The 22443-nt window shown below is 41.0% G+C and overlaps 1 protein-coding gene across 8 annotated transcripts in view; it reads right to left on the reverse strand.

Annotated features, from left to right (window-relative positions):
* CARMIL1 (capping protein regulator and myosin 1 linker 1) overlaps positions 1–22443 on the reverse strand; it is a 198152-nt gene that overhangs the window by 171498 nt on the left and 4211 nt on the right. For all 8 annotated transcript variants that reach the window (XM_065052981.1, XM_065052980.1, XM_065052978.1 and 5 more), the window contains exon 2: positions 22337–22434. In XM_065052981.1, coding sequence (XP_064909053.1) covers positions 22337–22434 — 98 coding nt within the window. The remainder of the gene's footprint in view (positions 1–22336; positions 22435–22443) is intronic.

Consider the following 22443-nt stretch of genomic DNA (forward strand, 5'->3'; position numbering starts at 1 on the left):
ATAGCCAGAGCCCACAGAAGGCATCCCTATAAACCACTACAGGCTGCAGCAGAAGACCAGAAACCACAATTATAGCATGGCACAGCAAAACGAGTGGAGACATCAACAGCACAACCGAGTACCATGCATTCGTGGAAACCCGTTACAGCAAAGACACCCTGCGTGCCAGCAGGATACACCACTCAGGCAAAAGGATGGTTATTCTGCAAGGCAGCATTGAGCTGCCATTTCATGAAAGCAAAGTGCAGAGAAGCAAGACGATAAATCATTTTACCTTGAGCCATCTAGAAGACATTTAGCCTAAGCTGAAGTCTAGGTGCCTTCTGTGGTCCCTTTCTACTCAAAGAGGGTGATTCACCCACCCGTTTCAGAGTTGTTCTCCAATGACTTAACTAGCTCAAACAACAAACCCTTTGCTTTTAGCCAGCTAAACACGCATCAGGTTCTATCCTGCCCAGATGACTAGCAAGATGGAAATTTAAGGTTAAAACACCATCACAAGAACCTGGATGCAGAGCACACTCCTTACTCAGCAGGACATCTCAGCAGCATGGCAGCACACGTGGAAAGCTGATCGCCGCACCAGAGTGGGTAGGTGACCCAGGGCTTCTCCCAGAGTAAGAGCAGGCACACAGGAAAACACCAGCTGTAGCAAATATGCCAGACATCTGAACTCCAGCAATTCAGGCAATTGTTTGCGTAACCCACAGCTGACATTTTTAACCTGCGTAGTTCCATCTGCTTCAGTATTCCGGATACTTCTAAAAGGTAAGAAACTTGGAAAGCAGCACAGCCTGCTTAAGACCTCTATAAGAAAGGAAGAAGAAAAACACACGTCCATCTTTAAAACCTCATTTATAATAGGAATTTTAGACAACAGCAAGCTGTCACTGGAACTGCTGATGTGATGCAATTACCCAGGCAACAGCCCTCCTCCCCTCCCATCCCAAATAAAATTTCCATCAGACCAAACTATTCCCGCTTAAAGCTAGCGTAATCAGCACAGAAATCTGAGTTTAGCATAAGGATAAACCTTAGCACAGCTACTCTTATGTCTAACTGCTGACATCTGTGAATTGAAACAACTCCACAGCTGTGGATGAGCTCTAGATTTATGTATTTGTGTCTCTTCAAACACTCCTTGAAAGTACACACTCCCCAAGATGCTAGTTTCACTTATTTTAACCATAGCGATCCTGACCGCTATCACTGCACAAGCTCTGCAGAATTTTGCCACACTGCAATTATCCCTTGGAAAAGAGACAAAGAAAAAAAAAAGGCAAGCACCAATTCAATTCTTGGCCCTCCCAGGTTAGTTCCACATCCCTTTGCCGGTGTCTGATCCCGACAGGCGCTGCAGGTCTCCCCCAGCATGAACTCATATTTCCATTCTCTTCAGCAGGCAATGCAGACACACAGGTCATGTTGAGACAGGGGGTCTATAAAGTGACGCTGAGCAACTGTTTTACTCTGCAGCCTCTGATCTCCTAGTTTAAAAAGCTCCCATTCCCTACAACCTCATTTTTTTATTGCAAATTGCACAACGGTTTATTTGTGCATTCTTCATACACATAGAAAAGCCTCTGCCAAAACAAGGACTCCTAAAAAAAGCAGCAGGGTTAACTGAGGCAGACTGTAAGATCTTTGAGAAATGAGGCTCATTAAGTACTTAACACTAGCACAGTGTAAGCTGTTCATTCAAAACTCAGAGCACAGATTTCCATTACTGACTGAAATAAGAGATCCAAGAGACAGGGAAGGGGAGGGAGCAAATGCATTTGAACGTTTCCATCTGTTTTTTCCTTCTCGGTGCCGTGAAGCCCGCTAGCTACAGCTGGCAAGAGCTATTCCAGCACACTCTGACTTGATACCTGGCTTCAGTCTACATGAACAGGTACAGCTGCCCTGCAGCAGGCTCAGTCAGCTCAGCTTACTCATTGTCTATCACTCCGCTCATCACAGCAGCTCGCTCAGGAAAACATTGCCGACCACAGTAACGGGCAGTCGCTCTCCAGATGGAAAGCCTTTTCCCCTGCTCTTCTCCAGCCTCCCATGACACATGAAAACCTACCACGAAGAGCATGGTCTCTCACCTATGGCTAGCACAACAAACAACAAAGGAAGTTCCAGGGAAGGGAAAGGGTTCAAAGTTATTGCTATGGGTTTATACTTTCAAACCATCCATAGGTTGTTGCTGCTTCCTCTCTCCTTAGGGGCAGGGGGATTACAAAGAAATCGGCACTTTTTTTTTTTTTAGATATGGGTAAGAGAAAAGGCACAAAAGCCAAGCATGGCTTTGATATTAGGTTGCTCCTTCACAGTCATAGAATCCTAGGAACATTTTGGTTGGAAGAGACCCTCAAGATCATCAAGTCCAACTGTTAACCTTGGCACTCCCACTAAACCATTCCCCTAAGAACCTCATCTGCATATCTTTTAAGCACCTTCAGGGATGGTCATTCCACTTCCCTGGACAGATTGTTCCAATGCTTCACAACCCTTTCCATTATGAGATTTTTTCCTAAGATCCAATCTAAACCTCCTCTGTGCAATTTGAGGACATTTCTACTTATCCTATCATTTCTTATTTGCAAGAAGAGACCAACACCTTCCATGCCACAAACTCCTTTCAGATAGCTGCAGACAGCGATAAGGTCTCCTCACAGTCTCCCTTTCACCAGACTAAACAACTACCATACAACTATCCACATCATCACCAATTCCATAAGAATCTTTTCCTTTATAAACATCCTGTGAATTATAAACCTGAGTGCAACACCTTGCCCAAAGAGACAGAGCATTCAGAAAATGAAATACAGAAAGGGAATAGTTTTTCACAGAAAGAAACATAACAACTGTTGAGTATCAAGTTTTCAAGGGAAACCAAACCAAGGGAAGAGGCTTTTTCACTGAAAAGATAAAACTGTCACAGAGGCCAGAGAATTTGGTTTAATTACTCATGTAGTTCAATAGAAAAATTCTGACAGCATACGACTTCTCAAAGTTAGTAGCAAACAACTTTCCAAATACATTTTTAAACACGAATGACCTTTTAAATGGAAACTGCTTAACTTCTAGAGAAAGGATTATACTACATATTCCTCTGTATAAAGGAAGAATTTCTAGACTGAGTCAAACATTAATCCTGTCTAGCATTCAGCAAGGCCTAATGAAACAATCTTTTCTCACATGATCGTGAAGATTCAAGGTCAGCCAGTTTATTCAGTACACACAGAGACAACTGAGAAGTGCAAAGAAATTAAACATTTGAAGACCACTCAACATGGCCCTTCTCGATTCTCACCCATCGCAAAGACCATCCTGGCCATGGAAACGTTGTCTTTTCTTCCTACTGAATCACACAAATCAAGTTGGCAATCTCTATCCTAGATCTCTGGCATTTCAGGAACCAATTCTCCCCCAAAAAACTGGGCCGAGAAGTTAGAAAACTTCTAGTTTCTCCGGTAATTTAAGTGGCTCATATCTACTAAACTACAAAAGAACAATAGGTCTTCTTTAAAAACTGCAGCATTGTTTTCAACCTAGTTTCTTGGCAAAGATGACCCCTTCCCAGTCTGATCAGTCAAAACCAAATAAACACTTAGTGATGGTTCCCAAATCCTAACACAGAATCACAGAATGTTAGGGATTGAAAGGGACCTCAGAAGATCATCTAGTCCAATCCCCCTGCCGGAGCAGGAACACCCAGATGAGGTTACACAGGAAGGTGTCCAGGTGGGTTTTGAATGTCTCCAGAGAAGGAGACTCCACAACCCCCCTGGGCAGCCTGTTCAGCATTCTTCCTAAAGTCTGCCTCAAGTCCATAAATCTTTCCAACTCTGTCAAATCAGATGCTAAAGTCACCAGTCACTATGTTCACGATTTTTACTTGCAAGCATCTGACCCAGCCCCCACCAGACTCACATTTTCCTAAGAGGCATCCTTTCACATTGATTTAACAAGAACAGCTGCACCTAGATATTGTCAAGGTCATTTGAAAAATTAGCAGACCTGTAATACTATAAATAGTTTTTTCTTGTCCCTGTATACTGTGTATTTATTAAAATCTGTTAAATGCTTGTGTTGCCTTGCAATATGTTTTTCCCCTACTTACTAACAATAAATCTGCCTACGTGGAGTTTCACTTCAGGGAAGAGCTTTACATCTCAGTTATAGGGAATATTCCCTAGAGTCAGAGACTCTGAAACAATTCCCTTCTGCTTGGTTTTCCTTTAATAACAACTACATTGCAATATGCTTAGATTGATACAATGTGCAAGCAAATTATGCTTATCTCATTTAAAAAATAACATTTTCAAAACAGAGGAATAGCCTACATTAGTGTAAGAAAGAAAATTATTAACTACAGATTGTTACTTATTTGTCTACTTTGGTGGCTACATCTGCCCTGAGCTTCTTAGGATATCACAGCTCCTTGTACAGTTCAAGGACAGTTTAAGTTGCCAAGAGACAAAACTTGTCCAGTAGAGCTTATTGCATGGACTTCACTGGAGAAGCAGAAACTGAGAAGCACTGAACCACACTGAGATCACTTACATTATTAGAAAACAGATATAATGTTGGAGGAAAAATAGTTAAGAAAAAAAAAAAAATAATAGTTGGCTTGTCAAACCCAAGTCAAAAGGCATTTTTGCTTGATATGCATTTTCCCAGCTGCAAACTGGAGCCTTTTCAGAAGAGTCTGCCTTCTTATGAAAACAAACAGCTGTTGAAAGCTCACAATATCATTTATGACTCAAGGATTCAAGATCTTATGCTCCTGTCATTAAAACATCCCCCTCACTCCATGCAAGTAATCACCCTTTGAATCTGGTGAGGAAAAAAATACTTCATTTGTCTTGGTTTGGGGACACAGGGGAAGAGCCAAGGAACACGCTCAGCATGAATGGGTGTAAGATGATTTGTGTGATGGCTCAAGTAAACTGACAACACCGCTTGATTATTACATGCTGCTGGCTAGGTTTTTATACATCTGCACCTAAGAATCTAATGCCATTAAATAATCATACTTATCATTCACTCAGTTATCAATGTACTGCTTAGAGCTTATGTTCATGCATTTTTATTACCATTAAATCCAAAGAAATGAATGTGACAGCAGACACCACTGTCAATATGACTTGAGGTAACAGATTTTTCTTCTAGCTTTCTGTCACTAAAAATTGCTGTTACAAATACTTGCATGACAGGCCCCAACTTTTTAACTCTTCACCCGTAAACACAAGAGCTAATAGGTAGTATCATTCAGAGTTAATGCTATCCTTGTGTACATCATGTGGTCAGACATCTGAAGCACCAAAAACAAACAAAACAAACCGAAAACCAAAACACACACAAAAGGTTTTATTTTCAAGTTTAGATTTGTTCACAATCATTCCCTCCCCCAAAACAAACAACAAAAGGCAGAAAGAACAGAAGAAAAGCAGTAGAAACCACATTAAAGCGCTGTTTTTCAAGAGCCAGGCTCAGCCAACAACCACACACCGTCCTCGGCAAGCACCAACAGCTGCAGGTCAGTGTTCTCACACAAGCGCTCGCTCCTTCCACAAATGTCTTCGAAACAAGTTTAAAGAAAGTTCACTGAAAAAGCACCCAGAGAAATGATAGTCGGGCTTCATCACTGTGAGTCCTCACAGGAGACAAACATTAATATTCACAACAGAAATGCTTCCAGCATCCACAAGTTTGGGTGTGGAAACAACATTCAAACAAATATCCAAGTAGCAAGACTCAAGCTGCTGAACAGTGAGGTCTGCACATCTGTCTCAGATTTCCAATGAATGGTGCTAAATCCACGTAGAAAACAAACACTGTGGCATTTTTGTAAACACATAACCAGATGGAGGAGGTAAGGATACAAATTCAACCAATTATTTATTCATTGCAGATAATACACTTGGTTCCAATTAGCACTCCCACAACTTCCATGGTTTTGCGGCACTAAAACAAAAAGTAAAGTTTGATTATATGCCTTGGAAACGAAGCATTTCAGCAGATCCAGCATTATGGAAAAGGAAGAGGTGGTGGTACATATGGTGCTAAACCAGTACTGACAATACATCAACCATGAGTCAATTTCCTCAGCTGCACTCTTATCCTGAAATCCAGCATCTCTCCTCTGAGGAGACACCGTGAACCAGAAGGAACTATCCCCCCATTTCAACACTGGGTGGGGGACAAAGAGCCTAGCAGTCAGAAGAATCTTGGTTTCTGGTTGCTCAGCTTGGTTTACAGAATTTTAGGAGACCTGCGCCACGACCTGCCATGCTCATGGCCTACCCTATGGTTCTTTCACCTGCTACAGGACTTGGGACAGATGTACAACGGTCTTTTGGCCAGGTAAGAGTGAAGCTATGGAACTGCTAAGATGATCACAGTTGAGACCAGATAAAATTCACAAGTTCGACACATGGGAAGACTTAATTCTTCGGACTTCTTTACTAACAATGACCATAAAAACGTTTAGCATGTAGACTGACCAAGTTCCCCAAAGCCACATGAGCTCCACCACTTTGTTTTCAGCTTCTATTCACCCAATTAGAGAAACACTAGTTGACCCCTACTCTGAGAATAAAATTATGCCTTTCCTTCCAGGCCTTCTGCTGTGTGGAGGAGGACAAGGTTCACAACTGCAGTCTGTCAAGCACAGAAAGCAAGAGGGAGGCTCACTCAGACTGAGTAATTCCTCTGGCCTTGATCTCTCTCTCCCTGGCCTTTCTTTGAAATATTCTTCAGACAGCCTCCCATTTGCTGCTTTGGTCTTTTCCAGGGGACGAGTCAGCTTGTCCACTGTCAGCTATCTTGACAGCAACACTGCTGTCCCAGGTCACTGATGGTGTTACATCCAACTGCATGAGAAGCCCTGAGGCCACCTCTCTTGACCCAGAGGTGAATCTTACAGAGGAAGAACCTCGTAGTGCCAAATTGGTTATTTTCAAAGCAAACAAAGAAATACACACAGGCGAAGACTGAGCTAAAATATACAATGGCTATATTTTCTAAGAAGATAAGGCTGTATTTGGAAAAATACCCTCTTATCAAACAAACATCTAATGGTTAATTCTGTTCTTCTCCCTTTAGAGGAAAAGCTTGTGTCCCAGATTAGTACCAGGTATATTTATAGCTCCCAAATACTGCAATGCTCATCTAAGAAAGGAAAAAGAAAGTGTACAAAAAATAAAAAAATAAAAAAAAAAAGCACCAAACAAGTCAGAGCATGCCCAATAAGAAATGAAAAACAAGCCAGTGCTAACACAAGATAGAGCTTAGGAAGGAAACACAAAGCCTTGCTTTATTTGTTTTTCTCAAATCATTGTAACACTAAAAATAAACAAAAAAAATATTAACACTGGATGTCTAAACTGAGTTACTTTAAAATTAAAACTTCAGAAAGTTTGAACTCTTGTAGCTCATGTCAGAAAAGCACACCTTTCAGTTTTATACTGTGCATGTGTGTTCTTCATGGGGACAGCATAACAGCTACATTAATACATAAGTACCCGTAACAACACACATTCCACATAATATGAACGTTCTTTTTTTGTAGACCTAATATATCATCAGACCTCTGGAAATATTTTCAAACATGAGATATTCTTGTTTCTGTTTTCAGTAGAAATCTGGAAAAATCTAGCATTTCAATTTTGCATGACTACACAGCTTAAAGAACAGGATGGAGAGAATCTACCAGCCTGTTAAGTAGTCTAGTCTGAAGAGCACTTCAGTAAAAAGTAGAAATGCATAGTATTTGCATTAAAAAAAATTAATAACCCTTCTAGACTCTCAGTGGAGGTTCTTGGGTTCAGCCAGAGTGAAAGGGATTTTATATCACTTCTCAAGCAGAAAGCATGCATTTAATAATGAATAAACGAAGCAGATAAAGCTACAAGAACTCAGCAGCATAGAAGGTGAACCAGGCTATGGTATTTCACAGCAAGTGTCATAGAAGAGTGCGCTCAGGCTGAAACAAATGGGCATTGCAGAATCTGCAGACACGCTCGCTGCCCGGGGAAAACATATTTAGCAACTGAACATCATCTTGATGCAAGAGGCAGCATGCTGGGCTCAGAAGGTTTGATTTTATTGCCTCTTATTTCAGTTATTCTACTGACCTTAAAATAAGAGTATAACACAATCTTTGAAATTTATGTAATCTATGTGTAATATATTAGGCAACATATAATAAACTAGCTCTTTAAGTCACAGACCTATCTAAAGCATCAGTGTGTGCAACTTTATATGCATTAGTAGACGTTCATGGAAGGGGTGATCATTAAACACACTTAAAAGCTCAACGCTCATTTTACGCATGAACTCTGCCTACGGGAGGGGAAAAACATCAATATCCCCATTACAGATGCTTGAAAGCATCCTTACCACACAGTGGTATAGTGATAACTGCAAACCACTACAAATTTTTACTGCTGTGTAATGCTAAAATCAGCTCAGGACAGATTTTCCACTACAGGGGAATTTAAAAAAAATAAAAATCAGAAAAGGAGTATTATTTTTCTTACAGTAGCAGCTTAACACTGCTGCTGGAGGCAACTGTAACCCAGATACTAAATTTCCTCATGTCAAGGCATCCACAATGCCCTAAGCATTAACCTAATGCCAAGTCCAACTGGCCTGGCTCCACCACGCACTAACAGATCCACTAATCCTCGGGCTGTGCAAGAAACTCTAACAGGGCAAATCCAATCCACTCTTCACCTTGCAAGTGTGGGGTCCAAAAGCCACACTTAGACCAGTGGAGATTACAGGTAAGAAACCAAAATTAGGTTTTGGTCACATTTGAGTAGATGGAGTCCAACGTAACTGAACAGATGGGTTAGTCAGAAACCCTGAAAATGTAAGAGATCAGTGTTTAATGAATTTCCATCACCCAAGTTTAAATGACTGCAGGTCAAATTCCACATGACCACTTTTTTTTTTGTTTATTTTCTTAGACAATGTCATCAGATTATCCAAAGGTCAGTTATGAAAATCTCTCTCCTCTCTAAGGGAGGGTCATCTGATATCCATGAAAAGTCTTAAAGGACTTACGCAGTGTTCTTCAAGATGCAAGTGGTAAGAACCACACTGTGCCAAACAACTCTGACATCTTCCCAAAGATTAATCTGGACCCCACATGTTTTAAAGGATTTTCTCAGAACATTTCATTATACTAAGTCTTAATTCAGAGAACTGGACCTCAAAGCTAATGCATAGCTTGAAATACAGTTCTGAGAGACAGGGGAGCAACATTCATGCAAGTGTCTTATGCACTTTAAAGCGCTTACGCGATGCTCTCTCAGTTTGCTACATTTACTATGAGAGTATCCCTACAGAAACAAAACTTAAGCAAGTTGTGATGCTATGACAACTTGTCTTTTAAAGGTAACTGCAAAGGGGTAAACAAGCAAATGTATGAAAAGAACATGTTTTACCAAAGGATCTCAAATTACTTCACTGAGAACTAAGACCCAGTGAGATGGATGCTGCATTTATAACCAGTCCCTTCGCCTGGTCCACAGAAAATACACTTCAAGAGAACACAAAAACACAAGAACAACTAAGGCAGCTTGCTTAATTCCTGCCAGGCTTCTGACTGAGAGCCTCAAGTCTCTGCCAGCTCTTCCTCTTTATGTTCCAGGAACTTCAGAAACAGTCACACAGGGAGGTAGAGAAAGTTATTCCTCCACTTTTTGCCAGTTCCATCAGGCTGTATATCCCTTTTTGCACAAGCTGAGCTTTTTTAAAAGTATTATCAATAAAACTAAAAAATTAGCAGGCGAAGATGACTTGAGGAAAAAGTTTCCAAGTTCCATCTAAACATAAGAAAACATTTCCATTACTTTGAGGGTGCCAGAGCACTGGAACAGGCTGCCCAGAGAGGCTGCGGAGTCCCCTTCTCTGGAGACATTGAAAACCACCTGGACACCTTCCTGTGTGATCTGCTCTGGGTGAACCTGCTTTAGCAGGTGGGTTGGACTAGATGATCTCCAGAGGTCTCTTCCAACCCAAACCATTCTCTGATTACTTAGAGCCAGAGAGCATTAGCAGCAGACAGGGGAAAGGAGGTACCCAGTGCTCTGTGCCAAGCACCATCACTAACCCCTTCCACAAAAGCTTCATGGTGGTAGGAGCAGAAAGGAGAAGCACCATCAGCACTGCACAAGTCACATCTCAGAGAGCAGTGGAAGACAACAGGAGCAGTTACAGAGGTGAAAGGGGAGGCTGAGACGCTGACTTGCCAATTCTTCCCTCAATTCCGCATACATCCTTAAGGCCAGTCTGGATTCCAAACAAACGTCTGCAATATTTTCTTTATGGTGAAACTAAACAGACCATCCAAAAAGCAAAAAACAACATACGGAATATTCTAAAATAAACAATGGAAGATAAAAATAGGAAAAAAAATAGAGAAAAATTTGAGAAAATACAGTAGGAAATAATCTGTTTGGGGCAGACTTAACCACTCAGGCTGAACAAAGCCCTACTAAAATTTCATTAAGGCTACATTGTGATAAATTAACACCATACAAAAACCTGCAAGATTTTAATTTCACACCATTTCATGCACATAGAAACAACAGCAGATCCATCTAATAATGTTACAGGAAATACTTGCAAAGGATAGCATTACACTGCAACTTTTACATTAAACTAACTCATCTTTAGGTTTCTTGATTTTTGCTAAATGTTTCCAAAATATTTGACAGGGAAAAATATATTTCCAAAGATTACAATAAGCAGTTACTAAGTTTAATAAATCTTTAGCTGCTGACAAAGTTTAACAATAAGAGGGCAATTGTCAGCATTGGTTCTGCAACCACCTAAACTCTTTCTAACTTGAAAACGCAACTTTGAAGAGTTGAGACCTGCACATCTTACCAGTTTTAGTAGTATTCAGTGCAGGTAAAAACCAGCAACAGTTTACAACTGAAACAAAACAGAGGTCCCGGCTGTATTAGACCACTCCCGAAGACTTTTCTCGGCATTTGGCTAAAGATTGCACGCACACTCTTCTCCATACAACCAGCTTTTCCAAGCTTTAGTTGATCTAACCTACATAGAAGCCTAAGACACTCACATTCAGCTTCTCCTGCTGTTCTCCTGCATGGTGTAAATAAGAAACTAAATGGTAGAAAAGTGGCTTTGAAATAATCTGTGAGGGAAATAGTTCAGAATATGTAAGACACAGTTAAATTCATCTGCAGTCAAATCTCTGAGATGATGTCTTCCTAAAGCAAAGAGAAAAATCATAAGAATTGGGTAACACAGCATCGCATTCACAGACCAATCCCTTTTGAAGTCTTTTAAGCTGCTCTGGCACTATCCACATCAGCTAATGACATTTAAATTGCCATGTTATACTACAGTTGTTTGCTTATTTAGGGTTTACTTTTTTCCTTTTTTTTCAGCCCAGCAGCTCATCTATATAGAAAGATGGAGAGAGCAATGTAAGCAAGTTGTGTCCATCATATCATCTTGCTTCCCCTCATGACAAGCATGATCTGCACAACACTGCGTTGAGATGCTAGCAGTTGGTTTGGGTTTGTTTGGGTTTTTTTGTTTGTTGGTTGGTTTTTGGTGTTTTTGTTGTTGCTGGTTTTTTTTTTGGGGGGGGGGGTTATTTGTGTGGGGTTTGTTTTTGTTTTGTTTTGGTTTTTGGGGTTTTTTTTAAATAAAAAGGAAAGATGCTTTGGGAAAGGTAGAAAGAACCTAAAACTAGATTTTACTAGCACCTCCCTAATGCCCAGTATGAACCAAATACCTTCCATGACACAAATAACATAGATCTAGCACAGATTTTGATGCAATCAGACAACAAGGAAGAAAAGAACTTGGCTAGCAGAATCAAGTAAAATTGTATACAGAATAAGTTTATGGCAGCCATCAATATTTTTTAGCATATCAGCATTATTTTCTGTCCATCATCCACATATCCAGCCCAAACTGTTTTATGATTCTATTATTTGTGGAGATGCTGAGGTCTTTGGAGATGTTTCTATTACCTCTGTAAGGAAAGGAAACAGAAGTGGGGGAATAGACCACTGGGAAAAGGAGGACACTAGTGTGAGAAGGGGTAGACTACAAAGCAAACCCAAGTTCTGACACTAATCTACACACAGGAAAGTTTCCACAGTCTTGCTGAAGCAGAGAAAATGAAAGGACAGCAAAGAGGGAGATGGAAAGGTATGAAAGGGAGCATAAAGATACCCACAGCATATGCAACAATTGTACACAGCATACACCAACATGCTTTGCAAAAAGACCAGGCATTTCAGTACCTTCTTAAGACGGTAGAACAGAAAGCACAAAGCCAAAACTCTCAATAGGTGCAGATGTGAACAGTGACACAGTCAATAAAACTGCCTGTTATATGTAAAACACATTTTTCATGTTACACTTCTTAAAAAAACAATAACATGAAAGACATATTTTAGTTGTGGAATATGAATAAACTTAAAAAGGCAGCAGAAATCAGGTAAAGCCAGCTGCACTAAAAATTCAGACATCTGTATTGACCTACCTTCACTGCTCCTCACCTAGAGCTCCTCAAGCTCTGCAGTGGAGTAGAAGCTCACGTGGTACACGGCTGTAAGATGGTATCATTCTAAAATACCAGCTCAAGTGTTTGTAAAGAGATGAGCTTCTAAAAGGCTTCACCTTTATCAATAGATTTGTATGGAAAGTTTCAGCCTTGCTAATGGCCTTGAAGGCAGAGAGGGAGAAGCCTTTTCATTCAAAGGTTGACCCTGAACAAACAAAGCAGTGCCCTGTCTCCCAATACGGATAAGGGTCAACAGCCATTCACTTCCCCTAATCAGATCTGAGTAGAAACTGCTCCCCAGCAGCTGTATCACTTTCTGGTTTTCCTCCCAGGCCCCAATAATAAGTAGGTATCTGTAACCCAGCTCAAATCCTCGAAATTTCATTAAGCTCTACAAAAGCAGTGGTTTGTCAAAGTTTTATGTACAAGGAGAGAATAGGAGAGCCGAGTATGCATTCAAAGACATGTACCTGAAGTGGTTATTCCATAAAGACATGCCTCCGGCAAGCATCTTTCAAGCACTCAGGAACACAAAATGGAAATGATCTCAGCCTCCTAAGCCCTGGCTATCAGAGTGCTGCCAGACACGCCAGCCGCACCACTGCCCACCGCACAGGCAGCACACTGCTAAATGCACTGCTTTAACTGCAGAAAGGGAACAAAATTAAATCTAGTTATCGATCTAGCTAAAAAGCACAGAAACAAACACCACTCAGAAAAGCAATGTAGGACAGAAATCCTAAGGGGAAAACGCACACAGCGTCTCCCCTTCTGTTTATTACTTGCACATGCATACATTCTGAAGCCCATCCTGCTGTCAGAGAATCATACAACAGTTTGGGCTGGAAGGGACCTTCGAAGGTCATCTAGTCCAACGCCTCTGCCATGAGCAGGGACATCTTCAACTAGATCAGGCTGCTCAGAGCCCCATCCAGCCTGGTCTTGAATGCCTCCAGGAATGGGGCATCTACCACCTCTCTGGGCAACCTGGGCCAGTGTTTCACCACCCTCAGTGTAAAAAAAAATCTCTTCCTCATGTCTAGCCTCAGTCTCCCCTCTTTTAGTTTAAAACTATTACCTCTTGTCCTGTCATAACAGGCCCTGCTAAAAAATCTGTTCCCATCTTTCTTACAGGCTCCTTTTAAGTACTGAAAGGCCACAATAAGGTCTCTCCGGAACCTTTTCTTCTTCAGTCTGAACAACCCCAGCTCTCTCAGCCTGTCCTCACAGTAGACGTGTTCCAGCCCTCTGATCATTTTTGTGGCCTCCTCTGGCCCCTCTCCAACAGGCCCATGTCTGTCCTGTACTGAGGACTCCAGGGCTGGACACAGGACTCCAGGTGGGGTCTCACCAGAGCGGAGCAGAGGCGCAGAATCACGTCCCTTGACCTGCTGGTCACGCTCCTTTTGATGTGGCCCAAGATACGGGCCAGCTTTCCAGGTTGCAGGTGCATGATGCTGGCTCATGTCCAATTTTTCATCCACCATGGGCCACAGGCCTTCTACTGCATGTGGGGATACAAACACCAACTGTCAGCCAAGGCAATAAGCTACACAATGTCAAGCACCCACAAACCTAGACCACAATTTCTTTGTTTTTGTAAAGGCTGTTTTGCAAAGAAGATCCAGAAACATAACCTGCCCATGTAAGAGCTGCTCCTTGCTCATTCACTGTTTCTGTACTGCAGGCATCTTTGCATTAGCCACACAGGACATGTGCACCTTTTTAATTCGTATTTTTTCAGAGGAGCGAGTGCTGTCAGGATTCATTTGCAAAGTCCCCTGAAGACTGACAGTAACATAACCATGTACAAATACTGTTCCGTTAAAGCAGCCCTCTGCTTTGCCAAAAACCCACCTATCCACTGCTCTCCCAGAAGTCGCTGCCCTGGTCCCCATGGGACCAGGCAACCGTCTCTCCCACGCTCACCACCAGCAACGTGACGACTTCTCCAGACTCTGTGCCAACCAGCAGAAACTTATTTCAGGTTGCTAATGCTAAAATCACGTACCACAGCTATTTGGACCTTATTCTGCTATCCTGACTTCCCAAGCCAGGGTAGCTCTTCCCTCACCCCGCAGGCCAATTAATTTGGTTATGTCCATGTCAGGAGTGCTGGGCTATCAGACTCTGGCTCTTAAAATTAAATTTTCATCATAACACTTTGTCATCTTAAATGATCGAACTGGGAAGCTGCCGTTAACAAAAAGATATCGCTCATAAGGTGCCACAGAGTAGGTGTTCCAGCAACAGGGAGAGATTACATAGGAACAAGGGCAGAAATCAGCTTGGGGACTCCGTAGCAGTACAAAGCACAGCAGCAGTTATATTTAAAGACTAATTTTACATCCTGGGCCTGTAATTACTTTACACAGAATTAAATTACCACCAACACAAGAAAAAAAAAAAAAAAAGTAGAATTGTAGGTGATCCAAATAAGTACTTTAATAATCAGACAGATCAGTGACATTCATTCATTTTTCCACCACAACAATGGTTGAAGAGAGGGGCTCTGAGCAACAAGAAGCATTTTTCACAGTATGCTGCACTAACTTTTCAATTAGCAGCCCTTGCAGCCTTTCTCAAGCTGACTGCATCCTCTTCCACACCACTTACAGTGAAGTGAACCACATTCCTTGCCTGGGAAGTCTTTTCTTAGAAAAAGTATGTTCAGGCAGACAAAATAAGCTGTGAGAGAAAAAAAAGAGAGAGAAAAAAAAAAATACAGACAAGTCTTTTTGCATTTATATTGGTCTACCAAATAACACATTCTGTTCCCTTCCAAGCCTTCTCTTTCTTGGAAAAATAAGCCCTTAGTGGAGAAGAGTGACTGAGACAAGGTTGACCGTAAGGCTCATTTTCTATTTTTTGTTTCCAGTTTTTGGGAAGTTATATGTATTAGTCAGTCTTCTGACACTTTTATGCAGAGATTTCAATGCAAATCTTTGCTTAAGAAGGTTCCATTTGCAAATAATGGTGGCAGGGAGTGAGGCCCTCTAGAAACTAAAGTACATTAGCAAACCACTTTGGTACATTATATATTCAGCAAAAGAAGTAGAAATAGTGTGACCGTTTTTTAAAAACAATTTTTAACTGGGTATTGAAAAATTGACAGAAGGAAAGATTCCACGAACAATTCAGAGCCATAGTGGACTCCTGCCTCCCACCACCACTCCTTTTTTCCTTCCTCTTAGCTGTTAGAGCTGTGAACAAAAAACCAGAAGCCGCTAAGAGTGAGGTAATGTTTACATTTCCTCCTCCCAGAAGGCAGATAAGGATATTTAAGCCCACAGGTGGGTATGTACATGCAAAGTATGAGACAGAACAAAGGCAAGTACCTTCAGGGCACCAGAAGACCAGTTACCTTTTCCTACTTTTTCCCCTATGTGTACCAGTTGCCGTAAACGAAAGAAAGGGAGAGCAAGCAAGCTGCCCTTCTGATGTAAAGGTTATACTACCCTCTCACAGCATGAAAATAATATGCTATTCTCTGAATGTGCAAGAAACCTCCTTTGCTTTAACCAAGTGTCATAGAAAACATACATCTCTGGGCAGAGCTGCAGTTAAAAGGACACAGAAGTGCCGGGACTGTGGCAAACCTACATTTTGCCTGGGTAGCCAGAGAAAGAGTACTGTTTCAGTCTGGTCAAAGGCCAATTTAATTAAGCAAATAGATTATATCTTAGCCTTAAAGCAGACAAACCTGAGGGAAAGGAGCCTCAGAGTTTATTTGTACTGTTATTACGCTAAAAAGTGTGTTGACATCAGTTTAAACACAACACAAAGTCCTGTCTGCCATGGATGCTTTGAGTGCAGGAGAGGACAGAAATAAGGAAGGAGGAGAGGAAAAAGAAAACTGGAAGAAGAAATTGGAAGTGGAAATTGAGGAAGGAAAAGCAACTCCCAACCCCACCAACCCAAAGAAGAGGGAAGCATTCCTCTCAGTTTGGTCAACTCTCTTAACGGCCAGTTTCACCTCCTACAAGTGGAAACATCTCAACAAAGAGGATTTGAACATATGCATGCACCATCACAGCATCAGAATGTTAAATCCATATATCCTCCCACTGGTTAAAAAGTAATATTATAGATTGGTGTACAACAAATGTAGATTTCAGTAAAACTTGCATATGAGTACTTTTTTCAAGCAGTACCTATTTTGGGACTATATACAACTGCATGACTGGATTAATAAATTCTATTTCCAGCAGTACTCTTATTATTTCGGTTTTCCATCACAATTTTATTGGCCACAGTTCATCTGTTTTCTAAGAGGCACCTTGTAAGTGTATTAAAATACATTTTCACATATAAGTATTTTTGCTTACTCTACCTCACTTCATTTAGATAGCCTGACATGAGGCATGTACCAACACCTACTTCCTACCATCTTCATAAACACACACTTAAGAGATATGTCATAACACTCAATGTTCTGGGCAGAGAAGAGGAAACACCATTATTTTAAAAGAATGTCCATATTTAACATTATTATCACACACCAGCTGCCATGATACAACGTGTGAGTTCGCACACATTTTATGTAAAACTAACCTTGGACAACCCTGTGAGCTTCATGCTCTTAGAGATTTAATGCAAGTGCATATTTTTTAAGGCAATACATTTGCACCTAGCTACATCGAAAAATTCATCTCTGTTTGAACAGAATATCATGGATGGATCGAGACAAAAGATGAGCAATGGAAAAGAAGTGCCAGAGCTTTTAATCCCAAAATAGTTTTGGCATTACAAGATATCACTGCCTCTACCTAGAGACTGCCATCCTTACAGCTGAACAGGCGCAGTAGCTCATAAGCTCTTTTCTCAGTTGCTTCAGTACAGCCAGACAGGTGGTTCAAGCAGAATTCAGCAGCCACATGGACAGTGCACAAGATGGCCATAAATGCTTCTTCAAAAGCAAATATAGATATTTTTTTTGTTTTAAATAAAATTTTGGTCTTCATAAGTAAGTCTGTAGAAGCAGAATATGAAGTTTCAGACCATGTGCACAGAACACATATAAACCTATTGGACCGGAATCAACTAAACATTTTGTTTTAAAAGCCCATGGAAACATATGTCCCAAAGAAAGTGACAAGGACATATAAATCACTCCCAGTAAACCCAAGTTGGGCATATAGTACATTTTAAGGAGAGCCACCTGCCAAAGCAACTGTCCCGGTTGCAGAAGTAGTACTGTGATATTTTAACAAAGAAAACAAAATGACCTGGGGCAGCAGCATAACTGAAATTCCCCAGTGGGATTTCCTAATAAGGTACTCGTGGTCACTACATCACATCAAACTATTCTATGACCTTGAGGTTATGAAAACATAAGAAAATGACCCCAACCAAAAAAAGAAAAAAAAATGACAACAACAAAGTAAAAAGAATCCAGACCAGCCATACAGAATGCATAGTCATTTGCAGCAAGTATGAGATGCCAATATTTCCTCACATATATCATCTAAATATTTTGTCAAGGAAAATTAATTTCAAAAGCAACTGGATTAGAAGTATTCTCTTTTATTAACAATAAAGGAAAAAAAAAAAAGCGAGAGGAATCCTGGAATTTTGGCCTGTCATGAACCATTCCTGAAAACACTGGTATTTCATAATGAGCTGATCAGATGTATTAAACATATTGCCTTTATCTTAATATTTTAGCTTCTCAAATGATTGCTACTAATTATAATAAATCTGATAAGAAACTCCAATGGGAAATATTCAGAAAAAACATTATAAAGATATCATGGGTATCTTGCGGTGGAAAAAAGCAGCACCACAAACGCCAAAACCAAGAAGCCCAGTTTTCTTCTGGAGTTTGTCTGTAAGTGCTAATATGATAACCACCAAGGCCTCTGGGTTAAAAAACAAGACAAAACACTGAAATTTTTCCCAGGGACATGGCATTCTGTCTGATCCCTTACCGTGCCAGAAGGCGAGGCCTTCAGGGGAAGAAGTAGGTATAAAGTTTCTCTTCTTTTTCTCTGTCCCCACCCCCCAACCCGACACTATTGTCATTACAACTTAGACCTCTACATACCCATCAGCTCAAGCTGAAACCAGCCAAGAAGGTCAGAAGTTGTCAGTGCGAGGAGGAACACAGCAAACACTCAGCATGATGCCTGAAGCCTTGTCCTCATGTGAAATCAGGTTGAAACAAAACAATCCCACAAAACCAAAACAATCCTCGGCCAGATTATGAAATAGTGACATTGTATTTTAACCCGATAAAACTACTGTTGCAATAACCATACTGAAGCCAAACACCATGGGGTCCCCTCCTGCAGCAGTACTCTGCCTCTGGCTGAGGGCCACCTGAAGCCACCCAGCGTGGCCTGCTCAAGGGTTCTTCTGGAGGTTGGCTGCCTGCATCCAAGGCCAGCTCTGACATAGCACAAGTACGTGACCCAAAACGCCAGGAGAAGCTTTGTCTGGGGCTCCCCATATTGCTCTGGAGCTCCAGCACCCAGCTCCAGCATAAGCAATGCCACAGCTACGCCTGTGTCCAGCAGCTTGCCACCACTCAATGTTCCCTCCATGCCATCCCTAATGGCAGCTTTGCGCTGCTAGCAGATAAAGAAGGCTTGGATAGGGCTGGGGTTTGGCCCTAATTGCTCAAGGACTGATCTGCTCATTCAATCTGGTTATTGGCTCTCAGGGTCAGACACCAGTTTTCTGCCTGCACATCTGAGACCTGGTACCAGCAGAGCAGAGGCAGTTGAGCTCCTCCCTATGTTTACTGGTTTGCATCATTATGAATGATTGAAAAGCCAAATAACTGCAAATCGAGATTACTGAGGCAGCAAGCTCATTGTACAGACTGGAAAAGAACAAAACAAAACAAACACAACTCTCTCACATTAAAACTCAGTCATAATTTCCAAACTCTGGCACCCAGAGGTGAGGTCCTAAAGCACCTTATGGCACGCATGAAGTTCACCCACCAATTTCACCATTTTAACATATGTGCCTTATTTCAAGCAACACCAGGGTTTTTTTGCACTTCAGTCTCAGATTCTAATCTCCATCTTAATTATCAGAGGAATTTCCCAGAGCAGAGCGATGGTTATATCCATATTTGAGTATTCTGCACCTTGAGTGCACTGTGAACAACAGGGCCAGATTGGAGTGTTTTTATAGTTACCTGCCAAGTGCAATCATTTCTAAACAATTTCTCTCTCTCAAAGTAGTACTGATTTTGCCGGATTTTCCTAGGACGGAAGACTGAGAGATCGCTTAATTAAAACACAGATTTGGGTGCCAGGGCTCAGTGCCAACCTCTGCGATCAACCTCTTCTAAAACCTTGAGCACATTCCACCACAGCCCTGAGGTTTGCTCGACTGAGAGCAACTGTTACTTTCTCAAGTGCTGGACCCAATTCATGCTACCTAATTTGCGTGTAAACACTCAACTAGTAATAACATTTAAAACAAAATCCCAAAACAATTCACTGCTAACCCATGCACTCTAGAGACTGTGCTCAGAAAAACATTAACATTTCAAAACGAAGCTCTCATGAGTCGAGGAGTGCCAGCATGAAGGTTGCCCATGCAATCATATTTGAGCCCTCTGGTGCATGCACTTAAGGATATAGTCTTTAATTACTAAACTGCTTTTGCCGCCAACACTTCATTCAGCATTCAGTTTGACACGCTCACCCAAGGCAGAGCAATTCAGCACTGGGTTTTATGTGCCCAGGTCAGAACGCGGACATGTGCATTATTTACGGAATACCGTTAAGTCCCAGCTTGGAGAGCAAAAATTCTTAATTTCATTGGCAGCGTTCCTATGACGTTCAGCATTAAGCACATGCATATTTCTGAAGCAAAGTTTATCACTCCTTTGAGGAGAGGAGGGTATACCTCCTCTACTTCACAGGTATGAAATGAGAGCATGTAGACACCGTAAGGCCAAGAAGCCTCCACTAATGTGAGGTACCCAACTTAAGGTGCCACTGGTGTCATGTTTTTCAGAGAACTGCATCCTCAAAAGGAACCACAGTCTGCACTGGCCTCTGCCACAGCAGCCAACACTCAGCACTTCTGCAAAAAAACCCACATAAAGATACACATATGCAATTAGTGAAACATTGTAACAAAAAAATATCATTAGCGATTTGTACAGCTTCACACAAGGCAAAATCCAGTCCTGGCATTCAGTCAATTTCTCCAACCATGAAAACATTCTCTTTTTTTCAACATAAATCCTCTGCATTTTTGCACCAAAGATCAAGTGATTTTCTATCAGACAATACCCCCTTCAGCAATTCATCCCCTTGAAAGACTTATCCTGCACGCTGAAGACAACATGCACGCACACAAGAAGCTCTCACTAACTTGTGAACCCCTTCAGCAAGTTCCCTCCCTTTCAGTACCTCTTCAGTCATTAAAGGTTAAAGTCCCCCACCTGAGAGCTTAGGAGAGAAAAAACATCTGAGTCATCATATTTAGGCATTTCACCACTGAGTAGTTCATGCCTTAGAAACTTCACCGAGAATTCAAAGTTTGACATTCTTTTAGTCCCATCAGAACAGTATTTCATATTTCCACAGTATATTTCACTATTGATAACAGGAATGATTTTGTATGAGTCAAGAAGTCAGTCAAGTGTTACTGCTTCAGTGAAACTGTCAGCCTTCTGTATAAACATGGCTTTCAAATAAATCCAGACCATCAATCAACATCCACATACTCAACCTATTTCCAGTACATATAACATGCATCAATATTATGCAGAAAATATTCCAAATTCCTTAAGTAGCTGCTCTCACTGTAAAGTAAACCATTATCAACAGTCTTCCTGCCCTGGGATAATCAACATGTACTTCATGAAGATAAATTCAGAACTGATTAATAACTTGCAGTTGCTAAAGACAAAACAGAATATCTGTATGGGGTATGTACCTAAAATCTGTAACAACAGTCTTAGCAATGAAACTTTCAAGTATGCAATCACATTCTGACTGACAGAAAGCACCACATTTCAAACATCTTGCAAAATATTATAGCATCACTGTATTTATTTGCATTTGTTACTCTTGTTGTCCTGAGAGGTATCAAAAGAATGAAAAAACAAAGTGCCATCTCTTTTTGCATACCCACGTATTCAAGATAATACACAAGCATACCGACTCATTACCACAGCTTTCTTCTTATCAAGAGAGGCCAGCAAAACTATTATTGAGAAAACAGGAAAGCATACTTCAGTGAGATTAATCCGACACTCTCCTCCACTACAGTTTTAGGAATGACAATGGAGGATCCCACACAGTAAGCATTTATTTTAAATTGCAGATGTGTGACTTAACAGAAAATACTAAAAAGTAGAAACAGCCATTTGAGTTCAAAAACCACAAGAGTTTTACTGTTTCTCTTCAATGCATAACAGTTTCAGAAGATTCTCAAAAGATAAGTAATTCTACACGCTTTATTTTGCATTTCTTGTCCACTCAAAATTCCTACAGATGTAAACGGGAAACCTAACCAGCAAAGGCAGCAAATTATTTTAGAACAGGTTCTAATAATAGCTTGCTTTAGCATCAGTCCACAACACAATACCCTAAACTCTGAATAATAACTCACTGATATATGTACATGTACACACCTGCACATCAATTTGCTGTGCAGGCTAGAAAGTAGGAAAACAAGTAATATGTGTATCTTATGGTACACACAAAGTTCAAAGAATCCTTCAAGAGGAGAATTAATGCCTTCTGAAAAGATATTGGCTTTCCCTCCACAAATTTAATCAGAGTCAGTCGTCGTACTTACCAATATTTTGTTATCCACTTTATCTCCCTTGGTTTCCAGTTTTACTTTCTTCTTGACCGAAATTTTAATTTTCCTCCCAATAACATCCCTGACGCTTTCTGCAATAA

This window comes from Columba livia, chromosome 2 (genome assembly GCF_036013475.1).
Source record: "Columba livia isolate bColLiv1 breed racing homer chromosome 2, bColLiv1.pat.W.v2, whole genome shotgun sequence".
Classification (NCBI taxonomy): domain Eukaryota; kingdom Metazoa; phylum Chordata; class Aves; order Columbiformes; family Columbidae; genus Columba; species Columba livia.